The 26,311-nt window shown below is 45.8% G+C and overlaps 1 protein-coding gene across 13 annotated transcripts in view; it reads left to right on the top strand.

Annotated features, from left to right (window-relative positions):
• ITSN1 (intersectin 1) overlaps positions 1–26,311 on the top strand; it is a 114,312-nt gene that overhangs the window by 25,547 nt on the left and 62,454 nt on the right. For 5 of the 13 annotated variants that reach the window (XM_083171779.1, XM_083171771.1, XM_083171773.1 and 2 more), the window contains exons 2-15: positions 4,969–5,031; positions 6,542–6,634; positions 10,823–10,886; positions 15,437–15,597; positions 16,339–16,518; positions 18,780–18,873; positions 20,555–20,655; positions 21,345–21,408; positions 23,099–23,236; positions 23,808–23,926; positions 24,648–24,910; positions 25,317–25,466; positions 25,550–25,690; positions 26,074–26,161. In XM_083171779.1, coding sequence (XP_083027905.1) covers positions 5,001–5,031; positions 6,542–6,634; positions 10,823–10,886; positions 15,437–15,597; positions 16,339–16,518; positions 18,780–18,873; positions 20,555–20,655; positions 21,345–21,408; positions 23,099–23,236; positions 23,808–23,926; positions 24,648–24,910; positions 25,317–25,466; positions 25,550–25,690; positions 26,074–26,161 — 1,687 coding nt within the window. In that variant the 5' untranslated portion in view covers positions 4,969–5,000. The remainder of the gene's footprint in view (positions 1–4,968; positions 5,032–6,541; positions 6,635–10,822; positions 10,887–15,436; positions 15,598–16,338; positions 16,519–18,779; positions 18,874–20,554; positions 20,656–21,344; positions 21,409–23,098; positions 23,237–23,807; positions 23,927–24,647; positions 24,911–25,316; positions 25,467–25,549; positions 25,691–26,073; positions 26,162–26,311) is intronic. The other 8 variants (XM_083171780.1, XM_083171772.1, XM_083171769.1 and 5 more) reach the window with 5 other exon arrangements.

Raw genomic sequence — 26,311 nt, 5'->3', positions numbered from 1 at the left:
TTTGTTATATCTTCTGATCTTTAGTGCAGCACGTAAGATCAGATTATTCAGCTAAAGATCCACGGGAGCGCACATCGGACCGATATCGGACGATTTTCGACCGATTATCGGTAAACATCGGACGATATATCGGAAATCGGCCAATTGGCCCAAAAATCGTTCTAGTGTGTGGGCACCTTAACCTTCTTACCTGTTATGTGTGTACAAAACGAAGCAAAAAAACAAATGTAAACAGAACGGTTATTAGAACAGTTTAGCCCCAGGCACCAGTTATTCTGTTACATATTTAACTTTGGATTCTTTATTTTTTTTCTTTTGTTTAATATTTAGTTTTCATGTTCCCAAACTCCCCCGTCAGACTCTGTGGGAAGTAAAAGTTGTCAATGTTACTGGTTTCAGATGTCTGTACATCTGTGTCATTTGCAGCCCTCTTTTGCCTCCTGGTAAGTGACTGCTATCTGTTCATGTTGATTTCTATTCACCTCTTTCCAAAGCCTGGAAGCTATTGAATGGTCAGAGCTTCAGTATTTTTAAAGGGTTCCTACCTTCTCCAGACCACCAAAGAAGTGGAGTGAATGTCTCTTCTATATATATATTTTTGTTCTGCTAAACTGAAACAAAGGAGCCCCTAGCTATATCACTGCTGTGTATATAATGTGGTTGGCTTTACGGACTGCGTTTCCATTTGCAGCACGTTTAAGCTGCAAGTCTTCAGCCCTACGAATAGTTTCTGTATTGCGGCCTGTTTTGGTTGAATGGATCTGTATTTACAACTGATAATCCAGGGAATGTTGGGATGGGTGTGGATCATATTGTCTACAGCAACTAGGTCGACAAAAGCATTAGGTTGACATGGGCAAGGTCGACAGTCAAAAGGGCGACATGGGGTTTTTCACGTTTTTTTTTTTACCCGGATGTCGACACGGACACGTTTTAAAGTGCTTCGCATCGCATCGCTCGTAATGCTTAAGGCACACTATTTTATTCTCCTACCACGCCCTAGTGGATAGTAGGGCATGAAATACCGCAGGTCAGCTCAAAAAACGGAGAAAAACCCCATGTCAATGGTTTGACAGTCGACCTTGGCCCATGTCGACCTTCCTGCATATTGACCTAGTGGTGTCGACCCAATGCTTGTTGACCTATATGCTGTAGATAATATGACCGTATCCTGTTGGGACCCCCCCTCTAATGGTTAATGATTTTTCAGCAGCAAATGATAGCTATATTTTGTATTTCTGAGGCCTTTCATATAAAGCATCGTTCTTATAAAGGATTGTAACTGGGATTAGAGCGAGCTTACGGGAAAGGTCTATTTATAGAGTATAAATTCTGCTGGATGCAAACTGTCAGATTCACTGTTGAATGGTTGTGTAGCAGGAAGTTGATGTGCGCGTCGCTGGTACGGCGTACCTCTGCGAGCCGGCCTGGTTCACGCTGGCGGTGTACTTCTTGCAGCGTTTCACTGCAGCTTTGATCCTGGCCAGTGGCAGGTTATGAAGATTTGCCAGCTGCAAAGGCAAAGAGCTTGCCCATATTTTACTTCTCCTCCCCAGGAGATCAGGCAGGGGTGGTACCGGTGGAAGAGGCCACATAACTGGTGGCCAGCATGTATTGACCCCTTTATTTTCCATTGGCAGCAAATGACTCCTGCAGGGCTGTACAAATGTGTCTGGGAATAATTATACAGCTGTATACTGTTCTCGCTGGTTCAGAGGACGGGGTTCCCAATTACTGTTAGCGTTTGGCCTGATCATACAGTGCTTTCTTGCATTATCAGCTGGATGAGACCCTGATGTACAAAGGGGTGCCAGACGCGGTCCCGACAGTCTCTTACCCAACGTCGGGATCCTGACAACCCGCTATTCTCCCTCGTGGGGGTCCATGACCCCCATAGAAGTAGAACAGAATAGATGGCGAGCATAGAGAGCCACTGTGCCCACAAGGGACTTTGTTGCGCTCACCATGCTGTCTGAGCAGTGGCGTAACTAAGTTTTGGGCCCCGCCAAGCACCCCCAATCCCCCGCCGCCCATGCAAATTTGCTATTTTGTGGTGGTCCTCAGCAGAAGAACGGAGCCGCCGGGACCAGCGAGATAGGTAAGTCTGCAGGGGATTGGGGGGGGGGGGTGTAACTATAGCACCGCAGCCCCCGGCGCCCCCACATGCAGAGCGCCCCCCCGCGGTGGCGGGGGCTGCGGTGCTATAGTTACGCTGCTGTGTCTGAGTCCGGGCAGTCGGTATCCTGACGTCGGGCTAATGACTGTCAGACCCCTATACCACACCCGTACAAAGCTAGCGGGGACCTTTCTCTCCCTGGCGTGACTGCTGGTACGTGGTCTCTGCCTCCTGCTCTCCACACAATGTTCTTGTTTGAGCCTTTTGTGTCAGATTCCTTTCTCCCTTTTTATGTTAACTGAACTGGTTTTTCCCTTCACTTCCTGTTATAATGGTCAAAGAGGTGACCTAGTATTTTAGGCTGAGGGGGGTGTATTATGCTGAATTTTGGGGTCTATGTGAACAGCGAATGTATTGAATTTGCTGATGCTATATAATTGGTTATTGATACGCATCTATAGTGATAGGTGCAACTTGAGGTACAGGTTACCATCCCTGATTCATTCTTACCTAGATATGAAAAAATAAATGGTTGGGGTGGTTGGTTGAAGCTGCACATCAATCATTTTAAGCATGGGACATTGTATTGGGTTTACCAATGATCTTTTGTCTTCTTGACCTTATGCAACCCCAAACCAAACCCCCCCCCCCCCCCTCGAAGCCTTCCCAGCAATGGCTGCTGTACATGCAGTTAGATTCCTGCACAAGAGTCCTGCTCCCACTCTGCGTACATTGCAGTGACTGAGTCCTTTCGCAGCTGCGGTCTCTGCAGGTGCTGCTTAATAAATGCTGCTGCTGGAATCGCATATTGTATCGCTATTTTGACTGCTAATTTGCTAAGTTTCCGATGTCGTTGAAATTCTTTTTGCAGTGAGGGCAACAGGCAGTATAAGGACTTTTACATATGCAAAAACCATTTTAATATCTTTACAAATATGTTTCAACCAGAGTATGTTATGCTATTTTTGCATTCACAAAAACCCGTCATAGAAATGTGGTGGCCATTTATGTAGTCCGCCTGACACAAACGCAGATCATCAGTCTTCATATTCAAGGCCATTTTCATTGACCCCATTCCTGCAGACCTGTGTAATTGGCGATTGGACAGTGATACGCCTGATCGAAATATATGGGAAGATGCCAGGCGCTTCTGTGACGTAAGAGGACCCAAAACGTGAAATATATTTAAAATACTTTTATTACTTAAAAAATAAAATCTAAATAAGAGCGCATATATGTAGTTAATGTAGCAGGCTCTCCTGCTGGCTACACATTAGACCACATAAAAACGATACAATGTCCCTCACAATTTCCTTTGAACAACGATATACAGGAGTTGGACAATATGTACCAACATGTTGGGTTTCTACCTGATTTAAATACTGGACAGGTGTTCATCGTTGGCGTTCATAGCGTACACACTGAATGATCGGCTCGGCATCGTCCAATGGCATTGTGGACAATGAGCTTCATGTATTGATGGGAACTCGCTAGCGAGTCACAGGAGTGCGCACCGTTAACGATATAGTGAGTACACACTGAACGATAACCACGAAAATGTCATTGACTGATTGTTATTGTGCATATCGTTTAAAATAGGTCGACATGGCTAAAGTTGACACAAACATTAGGTTAATAATGGGAATGTCGTCATGAGTTTTTCATGTGTGTTATTTTATTTTTTTGAGCCGACCTGCTTACCCTACCGTCCACTACAATGTGAAAGTAGAATATGTGGCAAGCACTAAGACGTGTCCATGTCGACATTTGGGACAAAAAAACTTAAACTCGTGTCGCCCTTTTTGACTCGCCTTCCCATTGTCATCCTAATGCTTGTGTCGACCGTCTCACCCTGTAGACCTTCAGTGGTTGATGCAATTTATGTCCCCCTAAATACAGTCCACCCTATAACCCAAACCCAGGAGTGACAGGGAACAGGCTAAGCAGGTAACTATTCCTGGGCGTCAGGAGACCTCTGTCCTCTCTCGCTGTAAATCAGCTGTCAGAGCCAGGTTAGAGACGGCTTAGAGCGTCTTCTATCCCTGGGAGGAAGGGGATGGTCAGACGAGTAATGAACTGTCACCCAGTAATGACTGATTTACCTGACACCCCCACTCCACACCACGTATGTACAGAAAGGGTGAAAGACCTCACTAGTGTGACCTGAATCTGCTGTCGGCACTGTATGGAATGCTGGGGATAGGCCGCAGCCTCAGTCATGGCAGATCATCTGCATATGCCAGATCCAGTTTTCAGGACACCTGAGCAGCGCATGTTTTCTATACCACAAATGTTCTTGTTACTGACTTGGACTAATTACACGTTTTAAAAGAGTCGCAGGTGACTGTGATTTTGACTACTCAGGACACCTGGAAAACCTGTGATATTCATGGTGCCCTCAGGTCTGGAGTTGTGGAAAACCAGATCTATAGGGGTAAATGTAAGCTGCTCGGAGCAGTGGCATCTATCTCCATACAGAACGTTATGTCCAAGGTGCTCCAGCCAATCACCTCCTAACTGTCAATTTACATATTGGAGCTGATTGGCTGGGGCAATTGTCACCTTGCACATAATGTTCTGTATGGGGACAGATCGCACTTCTCCAAGCTTCATACATGTACCCCGTAGTTTCTTAACTGCTGTGAAATGCAGAGTTCTTGCTGGAAGTTGTAGTTCTACAGCACAGTCAACAGCAACCTACTGTGTCTGTCTGTGTTGTGACCCCTCGTCTGTCGTTTTGCTTATTTGTAATGCTGTACTTTCTATTCCTTTTTTTTCCCCTTTAGTATAGGAAGATTTTATAGTAAAACTAGGGCTGTTGATACATCTGTTTATTTTCTCTTTCTTTGTAGGCACCATCTAGCAAGCTGAACGGGGCACAACCATGGCTCAATTTGCAGCTGCTCCATTTGGGGGTAAGGTGATTCTCTGTGGTTTTTTTTTTTCTCTAAACTTGATTCTCTGTGGGAACAGAGGGGTGGCGGGGGGTGTCTCCAGTACACATGTTCCTGGGCAGTATAAGACCTGTAATCTGCTGTTGGGTTTGATGTGTTTTGTCTGCGGTGTACGTGCATATGGTCAGCACACGCTGGCTGATGACATTTGGAGAATACATGTTGAATCCCAACGCAACCAATCAGATTGTGCCTTGCATTATTGCAGTACTAGAATTCTGAGATCAGATACCTGAGAGGTTAAGGAACCTGTAAGTGCTATTAGTGAATAAGCAGATGTCTGTCTGTGAGTAACCTTTCTCTGTGGCATAAGCCGATATGTACACGTGTAAGTAGCCTTGCGGGGTAGAATAAGCCGAAATGTACGTTTGTGGGTAGCTTTGCAGTTTATAGATGTGTCCTCATACATCCAGCCTCAATGCACCATGCAGAGCGCAATCCCTGGCGCGAGTCAGCCGCAGTGTCTCTTTATTGCAGCACAGTGCGACACTGCGCCTGGTGACTGTGCTGACTAATCTGACACTTGTATACGGTGTGTGGCTGGGGGCCAGATGGATCAAGCTTCAAAAACAGATACAACCAGCCAATCAGCTCCTACCTGTCATGCTACAGTCTGGGTTTGAAAAATGACTGGTAGGAGCTGATTGGCTCTCCATTTTATCACTTTTTGAAAGCTGCGGCTGTTACACTGTAGCACTTCATGTACAGACTGAGGTCCAGGTGTATTATGGGAGAGATGTACTAAGCCGTAAAAAGTGATAAAATGGAGAGTGATAAACCACCAACCAATCAGCTCCTAACTGCCCTTTTTTCACTCCTGTGACATGACGGGCTGAATGGCTGGCACTTTATCACTCTCCGTTTTTATCACTCTTCAAGCTTAGTGAATCTGGCCCTCTGTCTGCTGAAAGGATAGTGGCCGGTGATAATGCAGCAGCCAATCAGCTCCTAACAGTCCTGTTACAGGCTGGATTAGAAAAATTGCAGTTGGGAGCTTATCACTGGCCACTTTATCACTTTTCCATGTTTAATATACAAGTGTCATATATGAATCCTCCTGCGTCCTAGTCCTATTGTGTTGCAGTTAAGATGCATTTTTGTTGGCAAAAGATGCCCGACACAAGAATATTCTCTCCTGGCTTGGCGTGCCAAGAGGGAATGTGTGGTGTCAGGAGAGATGTACAAAGACATATATCTGTATGTGGGGACTGGACAGGATGTGCTGCTTGCACCATGCAGTTACACTGGTATCTGGAACTTGTTGGAATGCAGCAGAAGGAGGTGTGTGTGTGTGTGTGTGTGTGTGTGTACATGCGCGCTGAACAGAAATGTGTGTTTAGTCTAAATCCTGGTCTCTGCTGGTCATATGTACAATCTTTCTACGTCCCCATGTGACTGACGCTTATCAGCTAGCGTTCCTTATGATACTATATGCTGTAACATGCAATTATATTTTTGTCCTGCAATATAGGCAATCTGGACATCTGGGCAATAACCGTGGATGAAAGAGCAAAACATGACCAGCAATTCCACAGCCTCCAGCCAACCGGGGGTTACATCACCGGTAATTATCAAACTATCCTCTCAAACATGCCCCCAGGCCCCACTAATAAACTGTGATTTGTAGACTAATACTGGCCATACACCTACAGCTTTATTGTTGGGACAAAAACCTGTTAATATCTGAGTGACAGTTTTGGCAGTTTTCCAGCATTTCAAAGCAAATGGTCAACTGTCATTTGCTCTCATCCATTACCAGGTTTTTGTTCCATCCAGATCAGACAATCAATCTGTAGCTTTACAGTCGCGGTTATGGCAGCCATGTAGTTACTGTAGTGCAGGTATGTCAGTCTGGTGAGTGTTGCAACCTACCCGCTACACCTTTTTGCTTTGCAGTTTTTAGGGGCTGATTCAGACAGGTCCAAATTCAGTCCCCGTCCCCGACGGTGGGGAGTCTGAGCATACACATAGGCGTTGGTGTGCATGCAGAAACCCCCGCAGCGAGCGCCTTTGGCAAATTTTTTTCAGGTGTGGACACCTGGTGTTTCATGGGCGAGACCCCAGAAATAGTGGGAATGACCATAGGAAACTCAGACGTGCCCCTGCCTGCCTGCATGTCACATGACCTCAGCTCCTGGCCCCAATTCGCAGAAGACCGTTCAACTGAAAAGTCCTGGATCACTTTACCTGCGAACAGAAGAAAAATCATCTAGAGATGTACAGGTTGTGATTTACGCTGATTTACTCTGATTTCAAAGCAGAATCTTATTGGCTATCCCAAATCACATGACAGTTGTTGACAGTTGATAGCCAATAAGATCCTGCTTTGAAATCAACGTAAATCAGAGCCTGCACATCTCTACATACAACAGTTATGGGCAGTTATGTCACATATTGCATTTCCAGCTTTTTAATACCGCGGATGGAGATGATAATGTACTATAATGTGACCGTCAGAAACTTTTAGCCCCTTGATCACATCGGCAATGACTCCCATCATTTCCGGACCCGTGTGAAAATCCCGCTCAGGCCGCCTTGTGAACTGGTCATTTCGGATTGGTCAAATATGGCAGCCCATGGAAGTGACCATGTCAGAAACATATATTGGCTGCTTTGAACTATGCCGCAGGATCGGGCCTTTGTTTGAATTATTTTTCGATCACTAGACCGGATTTGACACCCACTCACATTATCATTTAAATTTCACTTGCTGCCTTTTAATTTAAATTCATTTTAATTATAGACTCTAGAGATGAAGACGTTAATTATTTATGTGTCGATTCATAGTGCACCCCTGAACATGTTACGCAGGCATACGGTTTGGGGTTCTCCATCTGTTGGGAACGTGAGTCCTGGAAGGACCACAAACTTCTACCAGGAGCGTGTGGGAAGAACGCCAAGTGTGCAGATTAGATCCCCCCCCCCAGAATCATAGCCCCTCTTTCTGCCCGGTGGTAATTGGCTCCTTTAGCGGTTCTTTTCCCATTAAGTAGTCATTAAGGTGATTTTGTGTTACATTGGTCTATGAACCTGTGGACGTGCTGCTGCCTCTTGCAGGCACCAGGCTGGCTTACAATGAGTTTTAAACTGTGTATTTTAGCATGCTCTGACAGTGTCTTGGTGGAACATGCTGGGGCTTGTAGTTCCACAACATCTGAAGAACCACAAGTTGTTTCTCCATAGCTATCTAACAGTTCCAGTATCTAAGTGTTACATTCTCTTGCAATCTGTAACACTGTAAAGATGTAACTGTCTGCAGAGCAATGGCTGAACTATCATAGATGCCACAGACTGTAACATTAGTATGATCAGCTCGGGCAGCCCTGGTGAGATGTGGGTAATCTAGAGACCGCTGCCCTGAACCATCGGCGGTGTGGACAGCAAAGATGATGACAAACGGCCCTGTCTCTCACATCCTCCTGGTAATGGGATCTTCCCCTGCTTAATCTCTTAGAATCTGATTAATCCTGAGGAATTGTTGCACAGCTTCCGAATACTGCGCGCTCCACCTACCATCACTCATTCATTCTGGCAAGTTCATGCCAAGCTCAGGGAATGTAATTCCATTAACGTGACAATTACAGCCTGACGTAAGGATTCCGGGCTGCTTTCCTTCCCTGTCTGTAGTGGCGGCCTGGTTTATTGTATGTTTGTTGTTATCGCCAAATAGAATTATCATTGTAGCAATTTAATCATCACTCACCGCTCATGGTAAGATCCAACCCTTCCCTATGGCTAGTCCAGTGGTGATGTGATACAAAGATGTGTTTTTTACTTTCTTGAAGCATCTTTAATACAATTTCCATATATTATGTCATTATAAAACTGCAGCTCTGTAGGTGACTCGAAATGTATTTTGTAACTTAAGTCACCAACCCGCTCAGTATTTAGGTACATGCTTGACTTGTCACACTACACTGGCAGCCTGATAGCAGGGGTGGCCAAAACGGTCCTCGGGATCTACCAAAGGTCCATGTTTTCCAAATCACCTAGCTGGTGCACAGCTGTAGTCATTACTAACTGTCACATTCCCCAGATCACCTCCTAGCTGGTGCACAGCTGTAGTCATTACTAACTGTCACATTCCCCAAATCACCTAGCTGGTGCACAGCTGTAGTCATTACTAACTGTCACATTCCCCAGATCACCTAGCTGGTGCACAGCTGTAGTCATTACTAACTGTCACATTCCCCAGATCACCTAGCTGGTGCACAGCTGTAGTCATTACTAACTGTCACATTCCCCAAATCACCTAGCTGGTGCACAGCTGTAGTCATTACTAACTGTCACATTCCCCAAATCACCTAGCTGGTGCACAGCTGTAGTCATTACTAACTGTCACATTCCCCAAATCACCTAGCTGGTGCACAGGTGCAGTCATTACTAACTGTCACATTCCCCAGATCATCTAGCTGGTGCACAGCTGTAGTCATTACTAACTGTCACATTCCACAGATCACCTCCTAGCTGGTGCACAGCTGTAGTCATTACTAACTGTCACATTCCCCAAATCACCCAGCTGGTGCACAGCTGTAGTCATTACTAACTGTCACATTCCCCAAATCACCTAGCTGGGGCACAGCTGTAGTCATTGCTAACTGTCACATTCCCCAAATCACCTAGCTGGTGCACAGATGTAGTCATTACTAACTGTCACATGTCCCAGATCACCTAGCTGGTGCACAGATGCAGTCATTACTAACTGTCATTCCCCAGATCACCCAGCTGGTGCACATCTGTAGTCATTACTAACTGTCACATTCCCCAGATCACCTAGCTGGTGCACAGCTGTAGTCATTACTAACTGTCACATTCCCCAGATCACCTAGCTGGTGCACAGCTGTAGTCATTGCTAACTGTCACATTCCCCAGATCACCTAGCTGGTGCACAGCTGTAGTCATTGATAACTGTCACATTTTCAAACATGCTGCATTCATTCCTACTATAGGTTCACAGGTGGCCAGAGAAACAGGAACTGTTGGTAGATATTGAGGGCAGGTTTGGCCACCCCTGGTGTAGAGGGTCCTGACCCCATAGTAGGTCGCAGACATCTCAGCATGTGGCGTGGCTCGATGTTACTGACCATCAGGCTGATGACTTCTCTATTCTCTCAGTGATTCTGTTACTTCAGAGACCTTGCATCATTTAGTACCTCAGCAATGCTGCTGCGAATGTGCCATGTGTGGTGACAATTCTTGCTTGGGGTCCTGCAATAGTTTTTACCCGGGATTAGCCACCCTAACTGCAGCCTTTAACCTCTTTTTTGAATGGTTGCGACCAATCCAGGGCTTCCACAGCATCTTGTATCTTCAGGAGCTCTTCATCTCTCCTCCTCTGCCATCAGACTGCTTCTTCAGCCTTGTGCAACATAATATTAGCTGATGCAAGTGGGCGGGGCGATTAAAGGGCCGTGATTGGCTCATTGTGGCCATCTTGGATTTTCAAGAATGGGGCTCCGGCGAACCAATCGCTGGTCTTTATGGAATACTTTCTGGAAAGAAAATAAAGCTGTCAGTTCAGAGGATGCTCTCCAGCTGTTAGGGAACTACAAATCTAAGCATGCCACGCAGACCACTCAGGAACTGCAGACTGCCTACTGCTGCAACAACCTTATAACGTCAGAAAACCTATTTCCATTAACTATTGATTGTATGGCTCCATTGTACTTTTGTCATATCATTAACTAGACCTGATTTGTAGTTTGTTTTACAGTTCTTATCACAATTTTCTCCTTTCTATTATCCATTGCAGGAGACCAGGCCAGGAATTTCTTCCTCCAGTCCGGCCTACCCCAACCGGTCCTGGCACAGATCTGGTCAGTATCATAGGGTTGTGTTTATTTGTATGTGTTAACTTGTATCGTAGCTTTAAGATGTCCTTTTTAATGACCCACTCGCTGCGCCGTGCCGCACTGTTCGAGAGCTTGTACAGCAAGGGGCGGTAACTGCGTCCTAAGGAACCATAGTTGGCACTGCACCGAATACTGCTGCCATTGCATGCATTAAAGCTTTGGGCTCTCCTGGGTATATTTAATAAATAAATTCCTATAAATTGGTTTGAAAGGGTTTAAAAATAAAAAAAAATGAGAGCGTTGCTACGGTGTCTGCTAGCTCTGCCGGGGTCCCCCCTGTCTGGTCCTAATCCCCCATCCCCTCCTCCATTCCTTTTGTCCCACCCCCACCCCCAGAGATAAGTGAAGAATTGTGTCTTCCTCTTCCAGGGAATTGCAGTTTCGTGTGGAGAGAACCATTTGCTCATGAATGTTGTTCTGCTCTCGCTGTTGCTGGGCTCTGACCCAGTTACTGGGAACTCAGCCAAACGATCTATTGAAATGAGTGTTGGAGCGACGGCCGGTGATAAAATGAATCTTGTTAGCGAACTGTAATATCTGTGAGCGCAGCTGAGTGGGGGGGGGATGGGCCGTAATGTAGGACATTAATATGGATAATAGGAGCCGTGGATTCACATGTTCTCGTGATGCGCTGCAGTTCGGTTCTAACAGAGTCTGTGTTCCCGTTATTTAGATATTCTCTATCAATGTAGTGGATTTGTATGTGAACGGTGACACGGTCGCTAGGTCTACACTATGAAGGTATACATTAGGTCAACCACTGAAGGTGGACACAGGAAATATGTCGGCATGGCTATGGTAGACTTGGTCGGAAGGTCGACAAAAACATTCGGTCAACAGTCAAAAAGTTGACATTCTAAAGGTCATTCGTTTTTCAAAAACATTTTTGAGCCGACTTGTGCCGACGGGCGGTATTTAATACCCTAGCATCCACTAGGGCATGGAGGGAGAATCATAGGAACCATAACTGATTTAATGAGCCATTCGCAGTGTCACTGTACTGGCCGTGGGGACACGCGGTACACGGATACGGTGTCCATGTCGCCTTATGTCAAAATTCAGGACCTTCCAACCCTGTCGACCTTAGCCATGTCTAGCTATTTCATGTTTTGACCTTCCCATTGCCGACCTTGCCATTGTCGACTTAATTATTGTGTCAACCTTCTGACACTGTCGACCTTATACCCATTAATATCCTTAGAGATGTGAGAAGCTGCACGGCTCGGTTATTGTACAGATATTATGTGCGTGGTTTAGGAGCGCTGTTCGTTCTACCCGCGGGGCCTGATCCCGGGCCAGGCGCATCACTGCTCGGAACACTCCCAGCTGTTATCAGCAGGCTGTGCGCCATGCATACGCACCTTGGTGGTGGGTACGGGAGCAGGTGCTCTTCAGTCTGTGCTTTGTGTCTCCCCATCTGCAAAATCTGCTAGCAGGAGGTAAGGCTTGCATACGGAGAAAGCACGCCGGTCAGATGGTTCTCTTGCACTTGCGTCCAACTCAAAAACCGGCCCATTGCGTGCAAATTACTTTAAAAAAAAAAAATAGTTGACTTAAACATTGTGGGTTTCCGCACATGTTAGAGCTGTACGCTTATTAAGAGGTGTCCGGTTCTGCATGTGGAGTGTGGTATAGGGGTCCGACAGTCACTATCCCGACGTCTGGATCCCAACTGGCCAGACTCAGACAGCATGGTGAGCGCAACTAAGCCCCTTGTGGGCTCGCAGCGCTCACCACGCTGCGGGCACGGTGGCTCGCTACCCTTGCCACCTATTCTATTCTCCCTCTATGGGGGTCGTGGACCACCACGAGGGAGAATAGCCAGTGGCCGTCGGGCACCCGGCTGTCGGTGTTTTGACAGTCGGGATCCCGACGTCGAGTAAATGACTGTCGGGACCGCGTCCGGCACATGCTGCATGTGTAGCATATACGTCAAGTCAGCGTGTTTCTGCAAATAGCCTCTTAAAACATTATTGGGGGCCTGAATAAGACGCTTATGTGCGCACGCCCTTTTAACGTGCGTAAAAACATTTCTGTCCAGCCCTGTTCTGGTATCTAAAGCTTATGGTTTGCGATCTACAATTGCGCACTTGTGTGCACGCACGTTCCGGGCGTGTGGAGAGAATAAGCCCCTCTAACTGGCCTGGGACGTCATTTTTAATGACAAATTGCTCATTTATAATTTGCTAATTTCTTGTCCGGTGACAAATTGTTCTGGAAATTGTTTAGAGGCTTAGCTGGGATTTCTGCTCCGTAGACGGAAGCTGGCAATTTTTCTGGGGAAGGAATCTCCAAGCTGCTGAAACACGGGGGGTCGCGTAATACTTGTGTCTTTGTTGTTTCTTCACAGTGAATGCTCATTCATATATTGGCAGGCCCAGGCATAGTAATAAAGCTGCTTATGTTTCTGTGCCTGGCGTACAAGCACCTGAAGTAGTGTGATACAGCTTAGGTGACCAGCATGCTATGATCTGCATTACACACCCTGGTCATATCAGCCTCTGCATTGTACTACTCCTCCCCCTTCCCCAGTGTCTCTCTTGTGAGCCATATGAATTGATATAAAGAAAACCCAGAGACCATTCTGATAAAGAACGCGCTGCTGTTACTTCTATTAATAAACTTCCGTCATGTTGTCTCCAGGGTTTTCTGGGTTTTGTCACATTTAAAAAAAAAAACACGTTTCTACTCAGGCTGCTAACACCGGCATCTGTTGCTGCTTTGTATGAGTAGACACACCTCCTGACTGGCGTCGGTTGGCCTTCATTGGTCATTGGCCAGTTTCTGTATCGGTAGCTGGCAGAGGGCGGAGCTTAGGGTCGCTGGACTCAAACCAGGAGAGCTGGACGGCCTTTGTCGCATTCCTATTGTTTAAAGTCTTTAAAAATACCCCTCCTCTTTACATGCATTGCTCAGACGGTACAGCATGCAACATATTTACATTAGAGAACCGTCAGATGTATGGTGTATTTACAAGGGGGCTGTGAGCACTGAATTGATATTCTCTAACATTACCCAGGAATTAGTCCTCAATTGATATATTTAGCGCAGCGCAAAGTATCTATATTATTTATACAGTAATGTTAGCATTCCTAAACGAACAAATGGTACAAGAAAACGAATTAGAAAACATACAAATGTTTTTCCGCCTGCCATTCATGAATCCCACAACCCTGCATTGAGTACTACATACAGATGTGTCCACGTACATCTTGGTTTCCTAATCTATTACTTTATAGAAATTCTACTGCTGCAAACAATTTTCAGAATCCATCCACTTGCTACATTTGGAAAAACAGCTAAAGCTGGCCATACATCAGAAAGATCGATCTTAAGATCGATTGCGCTCATGATTGTGTACAATTTCCCTTGAAATCCCGGCAGTCCTTGGTGGTTTTTGGACACACAATCTACACACAATCCATCTTACAATCAGTCATACAATCCATCTGCAGCATGATTGTGTACACAAGATGTGCACACAATCTGCATACAATCCATCATACAATCAGTCATACAATCCATCTGCTGATGGATTGTATGATTGTGTACATAAGATGTGCACACAATCTGCATACAATCCATCTTACAATCAATTGAGATTGTATGATTGGGTACAATATCTTTCTGATGTATGGCCACCTTAAGCCGTGTTTTACATGTTGTGACAAATTGAGAAAAAAAGCCAAGATGTAGTTGGACACATCTGTATAACGTGTTAACACAGCGGTTCTCGAACGCCATCCTCAAGGCACCCCAATGGTCCAGTTTTTATGTGTCTGCATGCTGCGCTACAGGTGACTGATTAGAACCTGTCAATTTGATTTATCAATCTGTGCTGAGCCATGGATATACTTAAACCCTGGACTGCTGGAGGTGTCTTGAGGATCGTGTTTGGGAACCTATGCATCAACCCAGTGGTTCTCAACCTTGGTCCTCCGGATGACAACCCCCCCTCCAACAGTGCATGTTTTCCAGGTGCACAGGTGCACTCATTATTCACTGACACATTTTAAAAGATCACAGGTGGAGCTAATGGCGCAGTTTTGTCCATTTAAAACAAGGCAAATGCGCCAGAGGTTCATCCTGTGTAATGGGCCTCCAGACACAAATTGTTACTTGTGTTAGGCCCTGCAGTACTCCATCTGCTGGTGGTTGTGGCGGTACTTGACCCAATATGGGCTAAGATTGACTGTATTCCAGCTGCTGGTTGTTGCTTGCCAGGGGTTGGGATTTGTGGTACTCCAGTTGCTGGTTGTTGCACACCTTGTGTTTTAATTGGCAGTACTCCAGCTGCTGGTTGTTGCCTGCTATGGGCTAGGCCTGGCAGTACTCTAGTTACTGGTTGTTGCCTGCTATCGGCTAGGCCTAGTAATACACCAGTAGCCGGTTGTTGCCTGCTATGGGCTAGGCCCAGTAGTACTCCAGTTGCTGGTTGTTGCCTGCACGACTGCATTGCAGGGTTATTTCTGTAACTCCTGTGTAAATCCCATTTATGTTTCCTTTTCTTATAGGGCCTTGGCTGACATGAACAATGATGGTAGAATGGATCAGCTGGAATTCTCCATTGCTATGAAACTGATTAAACTGAAGCTGCAAGGATACCCCCTGCCCGCCACTCTCCCCGCCGCCATGTTGAAGCCACTTGTTGCCATCCCCAACCCTGCAGGCTTTGGTTAGTATTCAGTGGAGAACGGTTCCTTTTTTTAAATCAGAAAGCCGCTGCAAGGTGGTTGTGACTACAGCCTGATGGGTAAATTTACTGAAGCGTCTGAAAATGCAGAGGTGGTGTTGCCCATAGCAACCAATCATATTCGGTCTATCCGTTCTCTATTGCGTCCTAGAAAATGTCAAAATCTTTAGTAAATTTACCCGTGAGGTTGTGAGTACCCTGTAGATAAACACAGGACACAGACTTCTGCTTTGTATGTGTGCATGGTAACCATCCCCTCATCCCAATGCTTATTGCACATTACTGCTATCAATGGACATCATCATATTGGTCCCTGGAAAGGAATAATGCAGGCCTCATTGTATCTGCTGACCATCGATGATCCTCACCAGGCTGGATTGTGTTGCTCATGCTCCTCGGTTAGTCTTCACTTCACCAGTCACCGAGCACGTTCTCTTGTGCTGTTCATGCTGACTGGACCATGCATACATAATGCTGCAAGTAATACATACAGAGCTTAACCCAGTTCTATGTGCTCTGCATCCTGCACCTCCAAGCTGTCCATTTCATTCATCCCACAACAATGCTGCTCTCACTGTGTGCTACGGCTGCTGCTTACTTCATTTATACAAGGCCCAACATGGATCCTCCACCCACTCCCTGGCGGGCTGTTGTGTACATAGCTGCTGACGTTTATGGCTATTAACTGTCCAATCTGTACATGTGCACTGTTTTCTCTTCCAGGTATAAGCGTTATTGCCGGCATGCCTCCCCTCGCAGCTGTAGCCCCCGTGCCAATGCCTCCCATTCCAGTAGTAGGGATGTCTCCTCCCTTAGTGTCCTCTGTTCCTGCCTCAGCCGTGCCACCCCTGGCTAATGGAGCGCCGGCCGTAATCCAGCCTCTTCCTGCTTTCGCTCACTCGGGTATGCTGCATAACACTAATACTTGCTGCAACTCTATGGTTTAATAGTGGCCAGTCTGTGCCCTGGATGACTTCACCTTTGACAGCGTAAACTGTTAGCAGGAATTCTGTTGATTGTATCTGTTGACTGTTATTCCCCCTGAGATCAGACAGTGTTGTGTTCTATGCATTTTATAGCTTTCTCTGTATTTCATCAATCTTCTATAGTAATGGCAGACTACACATGTAGGTATGGGGACCTTTAAATTTTTTCGTTTTAGTCATGTGTTTCTTTTGGGGGGGGGGTGGGTTACTTGTGTGAAAATTGCTTTTGTGTGTACACTGTGGCAACGCATTTGGTAGCCTTGCCCCGTCTTCCTGGCCAGCTCCCAAAATTGCACGAAACTGCTTGCAAACCCTATGGTTAAGAATGTATTTCGGTCAAGAATGCCATTCCGGAATGCTCTGATTTTAGTCCCTGCACATTCCCACAACTGGGTGACATCAGAGATGGTGGGGTCCAGGAATGATACAAAAGGCAGGGGCCACCCCAAGTGCGCAAGCTCCAATTGGCTTGTGGGTGGCGCCAATTAATAGTGGCTCTTTCTCTGTGGCCACCTGCCTGTGCGCCAACTGCAATCAGCTGGCAGCCTGGCATCAATCCCCTTGCTCTATGGGGTTCAGGATTAATGCACAGAGCAGGCTTGTTGGTTACTATTCTGTATACAGTAAGTGCATTGTGTATATTAGCTTGGCTGCTCATATACACAATGTGCTTACTGTATATTAGCAGAACAACTTTTGTTTATAGAGGGCTATCAATCAAATTTGTGGCAGCATCTCATACCACATAAATAGAGCTCTCTGTACATTATACAGTGTAGAACTTTATAAAGAGCCTGACGGAACCCATGGTACTGTATGTGGAATTATGAGAACGATCTGTCTGCAAGCTTTGGGCATTACTGGTCCCCATACACAGCATTGAGCAAGCTAGTTACCCTTCCCTGGGAACTATATGACCGGTTCTAATGAGCAGTAGCTAGCCCCATGGTTGATTTTGAAAGATATATCTTTTTTTTTTTCTACTGTACTGCATTTGAGTTAATGTTATGTACAGGGACTGCGAAAGTTTAGGAAGAAGTTGGGTACACACTAGACAACTCTGGAAAAAATATATAGCTCATGATTTGGACTAACTGACAAACAATATTGTATGTACAGACTGATTACTTAAAGGATATAGTCAGTGGCCACATCCAGGAGTATATTGGTCATTGACGATATCCTCAGATTGAGCTGCATGTACAGATGACAGAGGACATCGCTAACGACCTGCGGGAGTATGCATCGTTAATGATATATTGCGTACACACTGGATGATATCCAAGCAAATGATGTTATGACTGGTCGTTATTGTGCATAACCTGTAAAATATCGCCCAGTGTGTACACACCTTTTTATAACGGTATTCTGTGTACACACGGTGAGATTTGACATTAGATTGCGACTATATAGTCGAAATCGCGTGCAGATCGCACAGGTTTTTTTACCTTGCGATCCCGATGCGCACTCCCGGGACAGCACAAATCGAAACCCAGATAGACAGGACAGCAATGACTATATAGTGCAAATCTAATGCAGATTGTGTGTAAAAAGTACAGAGATAGCGAAGATTGCATAGCACTCGAATCTTAAGTCTAATAGCAAGGAAATCTCACCGTGTGTACACACCAGTACACCTGTCAAATCTAGGGACAGTGGCAGGTGGGGCGTTTGGCTGCAGCGGTACACCTGTCAAACCAGAATGCAGGTGTACCTAAGGTGAGCTCAAGAAAGACTGAAACCTTCCTTGGAGCAGAAGGGCAATCAAAGTGATTTATTTTAGTTTTCTATGAGAAGTCTATACAGAGAAGACCAGAGGACCTGGTGCAAAGCCTTATGATCCTCTCACTAATAGAGATAGGGGGGTCCTGAGAATAGGCCATGGAGGGAACGATTTGGTAGGTATAATACATAGTAGGATAGAACAGCGACCTAATGTTTTCATTGAGAAATGGGGAAAGGCAGCCAAGCAGACCAGGAAACGGCTAAACGACTTGTGGTCTTCAGATTGTGACCATACCATTGGCCACCTTTGGTCTTCTCCGTCATGGACGCCTGACTTAAGCTGCCTTTTACATTGGGACATGGGTCATATCTATTGTGTTAGTAGAGAAATTGAAATGTTGAAAGGGCCATAAATAAGAGCAGAGAGTAATGCTTGGTTTTCTGCCCTTGCAGCCACATTGCCAAAGAGTTCGTCATTCGGCCGGTCCGGTGCCGGCGCACAACTAAGCACTAAACTTCAGAAAGCCCAATCGTTTGATGTGGCTATGTAAGTAACAATGTGTGTGTCCCTGTAACCAATGCAGAAGCTGCAGGATGAATAGACAATGAAACCAAATTCCAAAAGGCTACTTACCTGTGGGTCAGGTTATCCTGCGGTGCTCCAATATCAGCCCCGAGAAGCCTTTCTAAACTGAGGTCACCGTGTGTGTAGTGGGGGAGGGTATAGATGAGGCTCCCTGTGCCTCATCTATACCCTGTGGTCTAAGTGTTACCAACATTGGTGCAATCTTTTTACTCCTGCCGGAATAGGACTAGTAGTGTTTTTCCAACTGATACTGTGATAAGAGTGGTGGCTCCGTGCCAGCCTACATGGTGAGTTCCAGGTAAGTAGCCTTTTTGGAATGGGTTTTAAAGAGTATTTCGTTTTGCATGGAATTATGTTTTAACTTTTAGTTATAATCAAAATATTTAGTTTTAGTTTATAATCGTCTCGGGTAGATGAGTATTTCTCTGGCAGCCTGGGGGGCCCTGCACAATGGGATTGCAGGTTGGGGCCTGCAGTTGGCACTTCGGCAAATTAAACTGTTGCTTTAAAATGTAAGCTCCTCCCCCTTGCAACTCAATAACGCAAGTCTTCTTTAGGTGTCACATTATGTGGGGCTAAAGGTGCCCATCCACTAGTAAGATTTATCTTCAGATCTGGCTGGTTGGAACAAAAACATGGTTATGGATGAGTGACAGTTTGTCAGTTTTCCAGCATTTCCAAGCAAATGGTCAACTGTCATTTGCTCTCATCCATAACCATGTTTTTGTTCCAACCAGCCAGATCTGCAGATAAATCTGCGTGTGTATGGCCACCTTATGCAGCACTCATTATAGCTTTATTTTTTTTTACCATTTTCATGTATTTGCCTTGGGTGATGTCCACTTCTATACAGGCCCCCATACGCTAGTCCTATTTGGGCCGATTTGACCCAATCCTGATGGATCGGGCTGACCAATTGGCCCAAATCTGATGTGTTTGACACCCCCTTGGGTCCGATGCGCAGTACCGTTCGCATTGGGCCAGAGCTGTAGGTCGGTCCTGCTGCCCGTCCGACCTTGCCCTCCTCCTGGCGTGGCATACTGGGTTGCATGCTATACATTGTATGTGAAAGGACCACATGTGATGTATTGCATGCGGTCTTTCTGCCCGGGAAGGTCCTGGGTGGCTCAGGGGGGTTGGATGGCCATACACTGCTGCGATACATTGCAGTAGTGTATGGCTACCTTGCTTGTCTTAATGTGCCCATACACTCCCTTGGGGATGGCTGATGAACTTCCGATGCCCCCCCCCACCACCACCCTACTTCTATAGAGGTTTGCCATACTAGTTTGTTTTATTATTATTTATTATTCTGACCGTTTCACTGGGTTACTGCTATTCCCCTTACGGACTCTAAAAGAGGTCCTTGCAGTACGGGGTCGCAGGGGGAGGAGCTTACAGTTTGAATTCTTCAGTTTAGTTAGAGTGCACACTCCAGCCCCAACCTGCAATCCCCATTGGCCCAGTGTCCCCCAGTCTGCTTAAGAGAAAAGGATTCCAACGGTAAGTGACCAAAAATCCTTTTTGCTCATTGTGTGGCAGAGCAGCTATGGTGTGAAATAAGGTATGAAGATCAGTATAATATTGTGGTGTCAAATTATTATTATTATTATATTTAATTCTATATCTTTCATTTCCCCAGCGCTCCTCCTGTGGCAGAGTGGGCTGTACCGCAGTCTTCACGGCTAAAGTATAGACAGTTGTTCAACAGCCATGACAAAACAATGAGCGGGCATTTAACAGGTAACAACCGTTGTGTGACTTATCAGCCTGTTCCTTGTGGTTTCTGTATTCTCCTCCCTAAATTATATGGACAGAGCGGAAAAGTTGAGGTGAGGGGCCCATTACACGTCAGACCCTCGGCTATGTGCAGTAAGTGGGGATGTATCACGGCAGGGGATGCATTATTGGGGGGGGTGTGGGGGGGTTTACGTGATGTCACATGCTCTTCAAAGGAAATTGTTCTTGGTTTTCCCGCTCTATGTGGGGTAAATGCACGACACTTGGAGCAGTGCTATCTCTCCCCATAAAGAACGTTATCTGCAAGGTGATAATGAAGCAGCCAATCATCTCACAACCTTCGATTTACATATTACAGCTGATTGGCTGGTGCATCATCACCTTGCAGATAACGTTCTTTATGGGAATAGATACCACTGCTCCAAGCGTCATACATTACCCGTGTATAACACAAACTGGGCACAAGGGAGGAACCGCTGCTTCCCTTCAGTAGCGGCCAATCAAATTCTGTCTAATATTTTCTAGACTTCAATAGAGAAATGAGACATAATCTGATTGGTTGCTATGGGCCATATCCCCTTTTTTCATTTTTTAGAAGCTTTAGTGGATTTGCCCCCTTAGGTTATGTGTGTATATTCTATTACGGTGCATGTACAAACACAATGACCGGTTTCCCCCCCCTTTTGTTTCAGGTCCTCAGGCGAGAACGATACTTATGCAATCTAGTTTGCCACAAGCCCAGCTGGCTACAATATGGTAAGAGCGTCCTTGTAGTAGATCTCTGCTCCCTGTAATACATGTAGTTATAACTAGGACTTGTCAATGGGTCACAGAGGAGGAACTAGAATCGTTACTGTGAGCGGTTCTCCTCAGCATCCCGCGCAGACACTCAGCATGTGCCTGACCTAATTAGCTGGTGTCTAGCCCCATAGAGAACGTTATGTGCCAGGTGATAATTGCACCAGACAATCCACTCCAGTATGTAAATTGACAGTTACGACCTGATTGGCTGGTGCATTATCACCTTGCACAGTATAGACACCACTTCTCCAAGCCTCATGCATTTACTCCCAGTGCAGAAACTTACCCATATGCGGAAGTGTGTTTTTTAAATCGGTCACTGTGCAATTGATTCACAATCCTATCACTTTAGCCCAGGTGTAATCAGATAGTCATAGAATATACAAATCTTCAGCACGTTCTCAGCGTCAGCTAATTGTCGCCTCTGTAGACTTTAAAGCTGGGTGCACCCTACACAATGGATGTACCCTGCAGGATTTATAGTGATGGCACCAACTTGCTAAAAAAAAAAAAAAAGTTCAGGATGTATGCTGAAGTTCGTAGTGTGTTTGGCAGGTTTTGCATTGGTTTGCTGGGTTCTGGTTTAGAATGTCAACATGGGAGTATTGTGTCGATGCCAAAATGATGACTGAAGGTTTTTTGTGTTATTTTTAGGGTTAGGTTAATATTAACAAAAAAACTGTTTGTCCACATTCGGTTAAATGTCGGCATTTATGAATGTCGGCTTAATGTTATTATCGCTTATATATTTGGTTCCGTAGCACCTGCAAATACATAGAAAAGCGAAAAACAAATAAACAAATGCCGGTACAAGGCAAGTTAGGACAAGTACATGGTAACTAAAGGGAGTTCCATCAGGGGACAGGACACTGATGCAATTATCAGGGTGGCAGAGATCTAGTCTAAGAAAAACACATGAGGAGGGAGGGCCCTGCTCGGGAGAGCTTACATTCTAAAGGGGAGGGACTGACAGACCGTGACGCAGAAGGGGTAGAAGTGAGCATAGACAGAAGGTTAGGATGAGAGATGGCTGGGTTTAAAAAAGAAGAGAGTCTGATAGGGAGGGGTAGAACATTCCAGAGGTAAGGAGCACAAAGGCCAAAATCTTGGAGGCAGGAATGGGAGGAAGCAACCCGTTGGCTGGAGAGACTGCGTGCAATGTTCATGACTACATCTAGGGAGTTGACGTTCAGCACCTGTTGGCATGCTGATTTATAATACTCCAATTCTCTTAACATATAGAGCCCCATATATTGAGATTATGTCCTTATTGCCTCACAGCCCTGAGGTCTTGGGTTCAGTGCCCACCGTGGCGCTAGCTTTGTGTAGTTTGTATAGTATACCTGTGTTAGTGTCCTCTATGTGCTCCAGTTTCCTCCCACAATCCAAAAATATACTGGTAGATTATTTGTCTCTACTGGCAGAAAATTAACCTGTGTGTGTCTGTGTATGTGTGTGTGTGTGTGTGTGGTAGTTCATATAGATTGTAAGCTCCACTGGGGCAGGCACTGATGTGACGTGTTTTCTGTAAAGCGCTGCAGAATGTGTTTGCTATATAAATAACCATCTTTATATTGTGCCCCTTGTTTAATGCTCGGTCTCTGTTGTACACTATAATCCCTTTCTGCGTCACTCTCATTCCCAGGAATCTGTCAGACATCGATCAAGATGGGAAGCTGACCGCTGAAGAGTTCATCCTTGCCATGCACTTAATAGACGTTGCCATGTCTGGCCAGACGCTTCCTCCTGTCCTGCCCCCGGAGTACATCCCTCCATCGTTTAGGTGAGAGCCCAGAATTGTCCTGTAGCCCCGAGCAGGATTTCTGTTGTATGAAAGTCCTAACGTGCATCATTTCTATGGAAGCTGTTGAGTTGTGGCAGGACCGAGGACAATTCTTTGTGGGCGCTGTCCCAGTGGTCCCAAATATATTGTTACCTGTAGGCCCGTGCAGGACATTAATGTACACCAGCATGGCGATGATTATGGTAGAACTGTGTGTCCTCTTCCATAATCCCTGAAGTTGCACATAATCCTCCAAATGGGCAAACCACTTTTTTACTTTTTTTTTTTGGGGGGGGGGGGGGGGGGGGGTTGGTTGGTAATTTTCATTTATTTTTGTCAGTTTGTTTTTTGTAGTTTTTGAAGTTTATTTTTGTTTTCCTTCTAGCCCCTGTTATGCGTGCACAGTGACAGTGCGCTGGGGATAGTCTGCACAGATAGCCGTACACAACAGAGGGACACCCATCTCTCTGGATATACTGCCGGCTGTTTTGTGCTTAACGTTATTCCAAATTTCTCCTACTCCGACCCTATTACCGGGCACATTATTGATCATCTTCTTTTTTTATTACAGAAGAGTTCGCTCTGGTAGCGGCATATCTATAATGAGCTCAGTGTCTGTCGATCAGCGCTTACCCGAAGAGCCGGCGGAGGAGGAGCCTCCACCAGTGGACAAAAAACTGGCAGGTAACGGTGTGTGTCTAATGAGTTCTCCACTCTCCGTCCTCTCCCCATCTGCCCGGTCGTCTCTCACCTTAGATTAATGCATTGCTCTGTTTGTACCGACCACTTTCTGGCCAAAATATATAGGGAGGCAGCACTGCGTAGTTTGAAATAACTGCTGTATAATTTAACATTACACCATCGTAACTTCTGTGTATGTAATAAGATAGTACAATAATGTTCCCACAATGTGTACATTTAAAAACTCTAAACGGCCCCCTTTAGATTTTCTCTCCATCCATTTTTCGTTTTTCCCTGGCTGTACTCTATATAGCACGGCCATGGAAAACCGAAGGTGCTGGCAGGTTGGCCAGGCCTCCGTTAAAGGGAGGGGGCGCGGCTACACCCCTGCCGCTTTCTCTCTCCTCAGCTCCTCAGCACATGGTGCTGAGCTGGGGAGAGAGGCTGAGCTGTCATCTCTCTCCCCGCTACCTGCAACGGGGGAGGGGGTAGTGGGACCCGGGCTCAGGTAAAAAGTACCACCCCTCTTGACACCACTGGGGAGAACGCCAATACAATACAATACAATTCCCAGCTCTAAGTGCATCTGGCAAGCTGTAACTAATTGTACAAAACACGCTCCTTTTAGGGGAGAGCTTTGGTTCATATTGATTATCGTTAAAACCAAATGCGCGTGTTTGGTAAGGGCTATAGAATGAGCTGTCGGTGACCCCCTGGTTTCTTCTCCCAGTGAGTTTCGAAGACAAAAAGCGGGAGAACTTTGAGCGTGGGAACCTGGAGTTGGAGAAGCGGAGGCAGGCACTGCTGGAACTGCAGAGGAAGGAGCAGGAGAGACTGGCCCAGCTGGAACGGGCCGAGCAGGAGCGGAAGGAACGGGAGCGTCAGGAACAAGAGCGCAAGCGGCAACAGGAGCTGGAGAAGCAGCTGGAAAAGCAGAGAGAACTCGAACGTCAGCGAGAAGAGGAACGGAGGAAAGAAATAGAGAGACGAGAGGTAATTGGTTATCTAATTGACAGTATCTATTTTAGAACTACAATATGTGTATTTAAACGGCTTTCCCAGTGGAACCAGGGTTTACCAATGGTGCGAGAGCAGTGGCAGCGGATACTTCTTCTCCATTTGGTAACGCATGATTGAGCTGTAATGTTTAGGATATAACCAAAGGCATTTTTTGTACTAGTTAAAAGCGGATTTTATGACCTTACCTAGAAAAACTAGATGTCCGGGCTTCTTTAATAAGAATGCTGAAAGCACCTATGTACTGTAGCCAATAATAATAATAATTGTATATCGCGGCTTTGTATGCAGGTCAGAAAGTGAAAGCAAACAGCTCATTGGTTACTATAAACTTGTTGCTGCAGTGAGAGTCTCCTTTATGGAATGTTTTCTTCATCTTCAGGCCGCAAAGCGGGAACTTGAACGGCAGCGCCAACTGGAGTGGGAGCGAAATCGGCGGCAGGAGCTCCTGAATCAAAGGAACAGGGAACAAGAGGATATTGTCGTATTGAAGGCAAAGAAGAAGACTCTGGAGTTTGAGTTGGAAGCTCTGGTAAGCGGAGATCAGGCGTTTGGCATGTATCAGGCAAACCGTAATTGTAAAACAAAATAGTAATTATTACCTGCTACCTACAGAATGATAAAAAGCATCAGCTGGAAGGAAAACTTCAGGACATTCGGTATCGCCTGACAACGCAGCGGCAGGAGATAGAAAGTACAAACAAGTCTCGGGAGCTGAGGATCGCAGAAATCACCCACTTACAGCAGCAGCTGCAGGTCATTATTACTCCTGTTCCATAAATGTCCTGCGATACACTGTCCCTGTATCTGTAGTGCACCGTTCCCCTGCATGTGGCGGGCGTGGCTAGCTAACGGAGGATGTGGCCTAGAATGTGTCTGGCGGGAACAGCACTCGGCTCTTTGCAGGAAGAACATGTAGCTGTGTCTCCAGCCCAGAAAGATCTGGATGACAGATGTGGCCCCAACTGTACATTTTATATTGGAGAAATGGAATTAAAATCGCTTTTTGAAAACTGTTATTTTTCCAGTACAATATCTGACAGTCATCCTATAAAAGGGAGATAAATTCAAGGTGCCTTTCATTGGACGTTCCATGGGTGGCGTGCAGAGTATAAATTTGGTGTTTTTGCCTTTTATAGGAGTCTCAGCACCTGCTTGGACAACTGATTCCGGAGAAGCAATGCCTAAATGACCAACTGAAACAGGTTCAACAGAACAGCTTGCACAGTGAGTTTGCTCTGTATATCGTTCTGTAGCTGTGTTCTGTGCACGGCCCCCAGTCTGTGCCATAATCACACTTTGGTAGATTCCCTGCAAAAGTGTGCAGTAACATTCTCCCGACTGGGTACGGTTATTAGGACGACATGCATTGGGTGC

Source organism: Crinia signifera, chromosome 2, assembly GCF_055691185.1.
Source record: "Crinia signifera chromosome 2, ASM5569118v1, whole genome shotgun sequence".
NCBI lineage: Eukaryota > Metazoa > Chordata > Amphibia > Anura > Myobatrachidae > Crinia > Crinia signifera.
The sequence above is the reverse complement of the archived record's forward strand: the minus strand, read 5'-3'. Positions and strand labels throughout refer to the sequence as shown.